At 43.3% G+C, this 5,792-nt stretch overlaps 1 protein-coding gene across 1 annotated transcript in view; it reads left to right on the plus strand.

Moving 5' to 3' along the window:
• Nucleotides 1-1,089: 1,089 nt before the first annotated feature.
• The window catches only part of MCF2L (MCF.2 cell line derived transforming sequence like), a 270,182-nt gene continuing 265,479 nt past the window's right edge, over nucleotides 1,090-5,792 (plus strand). Inside the window, exon 1 of the mRNA XM_019524969.1 lies at nucleotides 1,090-1,484. Coding sequence (XP_019380514.1) covers nucleotides 1,406-1,484 — 79 coding nt within the window. The 5' untranslated portion in view covers nucleotides 1,090-1,405. The remainder of the gene's footprint in view (nucleotides 1,485-5,792) is intronic.

Raw genomic sequence — 5,792 nt, forward strand, 5'->3', positions numbered from 1 at the left:
TGCCCACCCCCGTGAGTGCTGGCCAGGGAGTGGGAGCACCTGGATGAAGCGCAGCGGTCACTTCCAGGAGTGGCGTGGCCGCTTCCTGGTTAGCCCACTCAGCCACAGGGGGACCCCCCCACACCAGGAGGTGAGATTGGCTGCGGGGGGGACTGCCCCCTGGTTGCTGACTGGTTGCTGGGTGGCACATACCCCTCAACTAAGGTGGTACCAGTCACCCATGAATCACCACAAGGATTCATGTTTCCCTTGAAAGAATTATTGTTTTTTTGTCAGCCACATAACTGTTGTAGAAACTAAATGCTAAGCCCTTTGTGCTAAGCAAAATTGGTCCTTTTATTTATTTATATGTATAAATGTGTAATCTGTATATGACTCTGTGTGTGTGAACTTTCTTGGTTTCTTTTTGATGCAGATATTTGTGAGAGAGCCAATTAACTTAAAAATTAGCAGTTAAAATTCTTAGGTAATAGCAGGGAGCATAACTGGAATCAGGGGGGATAAACATAAAAAGGGGAGAATGTAGCTAAAAATCAACAAAAATAAATGTTCCAGAAGTGAAATTAATATTGTCTGGTATTTTTCAAGATAGTCTGGATAAGAGCATTCAAAATGAATGGTGGGGAAGAGCTGCAGAGAAGTAGATCCGTGTGCTAGGTGGAGTCTAGTCTTTTCCATTGCTATGAATCCAATGCCATAATGTCAGAAATTGTGTTTCAGAGAAATACAGGTGTAGAGGACAGTCAGGCTGTTGCTAAAAAGCATTTGAACAGTTAAACATCAGGCACAAACCAAAAAGAGCAACATTTTAGCTATAACAAGAAGAACATAAATGCATTCTTCGCCCTAACGAAACTGTATTGCCCCTTGGCCTCTAGTGAGAATGAATTTTCCTTAACACCAGCTAGACAGCGGTGGAATCGGCAAAAAAGGTATAAAGGAGCTTAATGGTCACTTTAGAATGAGATTGGTGCTTTGTGCAGTTCTGCTGGATTGCTTGCTTAAGCTCACACTGCTGCTGTTTCCTCAACATGCTGCTGATTCAGTGCAGCTCTCTCCAGCGCCTGCTTCAGTCTGAGAGATATTTGTGATACATTGTCTAATCAATGCTTCACGTTAATTCTGGCTTTTATGAGCTATCCTGTGAACAAACTGGGGCACAGAGGAGGAGATAGAAGTTTTAAGTGATCCTGATGTAATTAACATTCATGACTCCGGCTTCAAGCAGCATACGCCTCGCCTGTGCATTGCAGAGCGAAGTATGGACTTACACCTCCTTTTGTGCTGATAGGGAACCTCTGTGGATTCATTGAAATGCAGGGCTGTGGAGCACTGCTGTAGTTTTTTTCATTCTTGGAGCAGGGAGAAACATGTTTGCTGTGGATCTTTTTTGTTTTACCAGAGAATGAGAAGTTGGCTGAGAAATGAAGAAATGGCCTTAAAAGAATTGATGCAGAGATTAAATGCGGTTTCCCAGTGCACTGGTAGGAGGAGCTGCTGGTCTTAAATGATATGCTATATTGACATGTTAGTGATTTTATAGGGGGTTTTTTAGAAAAATGCTTGTAATTGAAGTAGCATTCCTTGCATTAATGGGAGTGAAAATGTTTGAGTCATCTACATAAGGGCTAACGTGTTCATACTGATGCTGAATATATTTAGCGGGATCTAATTCTGTCTAAAAACCGCTTCAGTTATGTAATATTAATGAAGCCAGGTTTAGAAGGATAGTATTGAAGAGCTGTTTGTTTTTTATAGCTGCTGGCACAGTCAAGTAATATAAACCAGCCTTGATTCTTCTGCAGCCCAAACGTAGCTGAAGCTGAAGAATGGGTAGGGGGAAGGAGGGTAATGCAAAGCTATCTAAGAATGCGATACCATATGAAATCACGAAATGCCTGAATACTTGACAAGTGTGGCAATGTCTATTTTAGGTGATTCTAAATTGCATATTCACAAGGGCAAAGATTTGAATGCATTAATTATGGAAAATGTAATTTAACATCTGAATGAGAATAAAAACTGCAGCAAGTAGATTACAGAAATGTTAGCCTGATCTCTGACACATTTGCTTAGTTTTTAAAGCTTCCTGAAACATTTTAAATATGTAAATATTTAGAACGAGGACTGAACAGCAGCCTGTCATGGTTTGATTCATGATTGACTGGAGGTCCAAGAGAACTTTGATGCATATTATTCATGCAAGAATGTGAACATGTTACAAAATGTACACCATATGCCTGATTACCGGGACACTGAAGAGTACTGTTTGTTGCATCCTTTGAGAACAGCTTCTTTGGACAGTTATTCTTAGACAGTTGACAGGTGTTATAAGTCTTGCATCTCTTTATCATGCAAAGCATACTGGTGGGTTGTTACTACAAAATTCTCGAGGTATTATTCATTACCACTCTTGAAACTTGATAAAAAATTACCCCAACAGAATTAATATTGTGTTTAAGTATTGCATACTACCCTTTTTAGTTTTCTTCTGATACTAGGAAATAAATAACAAGATGGCTGATGTTGTAAGCTGACAAATCTATATATCAAAGATAAATGGAAGTAGGCAGATGAACTACCTTGATTTTGTTGAGTAGAGGGAGTGGTTTTGTTATCATCTTTAATAAGAGTTCTGGGTGGAAAGAATGTTTAATATGAAAACAAAACTGAAATCTAAGGAAAGGCCTTTCTGCATATGGTCTTCTGGTAGTAATGCTCCTCATAATCCTGTTTCTATTTTCATCTCTTCTCTTCTCATCTCTTATTATCTCTTCTCTTTTCAAATGAATCAGATCCTCTTTTGAATGAGTAGGTATTTGTTTTATTGCCTTTCTGAGAATGTAATGAAGCTTATACCACTGCTATTTTGTTTTGTAAATGTATATATTAATCACAAAAAAAGAAGGGCAGGAGCATCAAAGCACTCTTATGGATAAGTGAATTTAGTTGAGCTCTCCTCTTGCCCTTCTCCTGAAGGGCAAATTGTTGTAATATCTAAGCATTTTCTTAGCAAAGGTGCCCCCAAATCATTTTTCCTGCTGTTAGTGTGGTTGTATTTTTAGGTAACTTCACTTCAATTGCAGTACTATTTACAGTGACCTTTAGGGGTCTTTTCCTTTTATTTGTTTCAAGACTGATTATTATAGTGCTCTTCAATGGCCACTGCCTATTCTTGCGGTAATCCCTTTCATTGATAAATTTATCCAATTACATGGTGTCATGTGCTGATGGCACTCAAACCTACTGCAATTTGGTGGGTTCCCTCACCGGCCTGGGGAACGTGCTTTTACATCCTCTCAGGGCAGACCTCATTCATTCAAATGCATGAACTCACAGAGAATTTATACAAGTTACATTTTTTTTACATTTTACGGTTGGGGCCCTGAAAGTGCTCTACAACACATGCACGGCTGCAGAAGGCCTTTAAAATGGCTGATTGCATGAAAAACAAACCCTCAATAAATCAGCTATTAGCTGAAGGGTGCCGTAGGGAACTTGTGTTCGGGTTTCCTTGAGGGTCTTGCCCGACTCCCTTCAGGTTCCAGCAGGGGAGGGAGCAGCGTGCAGCTGCTGGCTGGGCTTTGCCTGGCCGGAGGTGGAGGGGGGTGTGCGGGGTGGAAAGAAGCCCCCTCACCTCACAGCCTTCCCCCCCTCAATACTTTGGCTGGGGTATTGGGGGGAACCAGGCTGGGCCCATGAGGTGAGGGGGCTCTTTTCCACCCCACCCCCTCTCCCCAGCACTAGCCACGGCAAAGCCAAGTTAGTAACTGCTATTGCTGCTGTAAAGAGGCCCAGGTGGGGAGGTGGAGGAACGGAGATCACCCTCGCTTCGCAGGTCAGGCCCAGCTCTCCCCAGTACCTCAGCTGAGGTAGCGGGGGGAGGGCTCCGTTCCACCCCCCCAGCTCCGTCTGCAGCAAAGCCCAGCTGGCAGCTGTAAGCTGTTGCTGTCATGAGGCTCGAGCCAGGGGCGGGGGTCCCCCTTACCTCACCCCCTGCCCAAGCCTCTTAACAAGGGCAGCACACTGCTTCTGGCTTGGCCTTGCCATGGCCAGGGCTGGGAAGAGGGGCACCCCCACCTACTGGCTAGAGCCAGTGCAGGCGAGCTCAAGCCCCGCTGACCCAAAAGGCAAACATCTGTTGGGCCAGGGGGGCAATCTAACTCATGGAGCTCTGTGTAAAGCACCATGAGTTAGAGCACAGCCACTAAACATCTGTAGGTACCCACAAAGTGTCTCCAAAAAACAAAAAAGCTGTTTCCTAAAGCTATTCCCCAGGCTGCAATGACCTACCAGCAGACCTTTCTCTTAAAGTCCCTCACCCTCTACCCCAGGAAAAAAAGGAACCCTTCCTTTAAAACGTTTCAAGTGCCACTGAAAAAATACCATTCAAATCCTGTTCAATTTGTGTTGTTTATATGCTTAGCATGATTGGGGGAAGGCAAAATACACTGAGTTTTCTATTTATCTGCACTAGACTACATTTGCTTTGGTTGGTACACAAGCTACATCTACTGTTTTGTGAATTTTGCCTCATGTTTAGACTTGGAAATCTTGCTTTTATAATGTCACCTGATTAATTTATACAAATTGTACAAACATATGATTCTCTGCCTTAATTATATGGTGCCCCTACTGTTTCTTTCAGTTTCGGAAAGGTGCCATTATTATAGCTACCATCTGTTTCCTTAAGCAAACTCTTAGCACTCTGAGTAAAAAGAAGGAACACCCATGAATTGAAGTAATGAATCTTCCTACATGAAAGGGGAATGCTGGTGCTTCAATCATGCTTAATGTTCTTTAAGCATTTCAGGTCTCATCTGATTCTCGGTAGCCTCCTACCTCTCAAAAATAGTCACATAATTGGCTGAAATGCCTACAGGTTTGATCTCAGTTAAAAGGGGAGTTGTTTATTGCTTTGGTGTCATTCTGTTTGATTTGTTTAGTCTGAGAAAAAATGTCTCAAGTGCCTGGAAAGGTAGAAATACATGGTGGGGAGGGGGTTCACTTGCCTATTATTAAATGGAAAAAATGCTCGTGTTTCTAGTTGGGATTGGTACCAGGAGAAATGGAGACACTTTACATGAAAGAGTGCTCAGTTCAGCTATTGTCAGCTTCTTTTTGCTTTTCCCTAACTTCTGGTGAATGGCAGCTGTTTCTCCCTCCTTCCTTTTCCTCCCTTCCTTTTGCCAAATGACACACAGAGATGGGAAGAGGATGCACATGCTGCATCTAGGCACATACTGTGGAGCTTGTTTCACTCACCACTGCTGCCCCTGGGCAATAGACATACCACACCAGTGACTGTGCTTTTGGGGTGCGTGATTGGTCTTCATCTAGTTGGCAGGAAGGGATATGGTTTGAGACCATTTCTAGCTGCAGACCAGCCATTGCAGGCTCTCTGTTTCATTCCCATCCTCCCCACTCTTTTCCTTGTTCCTGGATCTCCTTTGACACTGGCTGCACACTACTTTTGGGATCTGGAAGGATTTTGCCAGTTTTCCTACATGGTAGAACCAGCAAAATATTCAGTATCGTGGAGACCCGGGTCTTGAGGGGAGTTCAGTTACGATGTTGCTGCTTTGATTGTGGGAACACTGGTTCTGGACCTGACATTGAATGGTCAGGGAGTCTGCTTGTAGCTGGAGGCTGCCTTTATGTGACTTCTCTTAACTTCAGCATGGAGGAGGACAGCAGGTTAGGTCTCTCAGGTGTCCTGTCAGGGTCCAGTGGCAGGCCAGCTGGCATAGGAATCCAGCTTACTGTCAGATCTCCAGTATATCATGCTGTGT

This window comes from Gavialis gangeticus, unplaced genomic scaffold (genome assembly GCF_001723915.1).
Source record: "Gavialis gangeticus isolate Ggan-Ray unplaced genomic scaffold, GavGan_comp1, whole genome shotgun sequence".
Lineage (NCBI taxonomy): Eukaryota > Metazoa > Chordata > Crocodylia > Gavialidae > Gavialis > Gavialis gangeticus.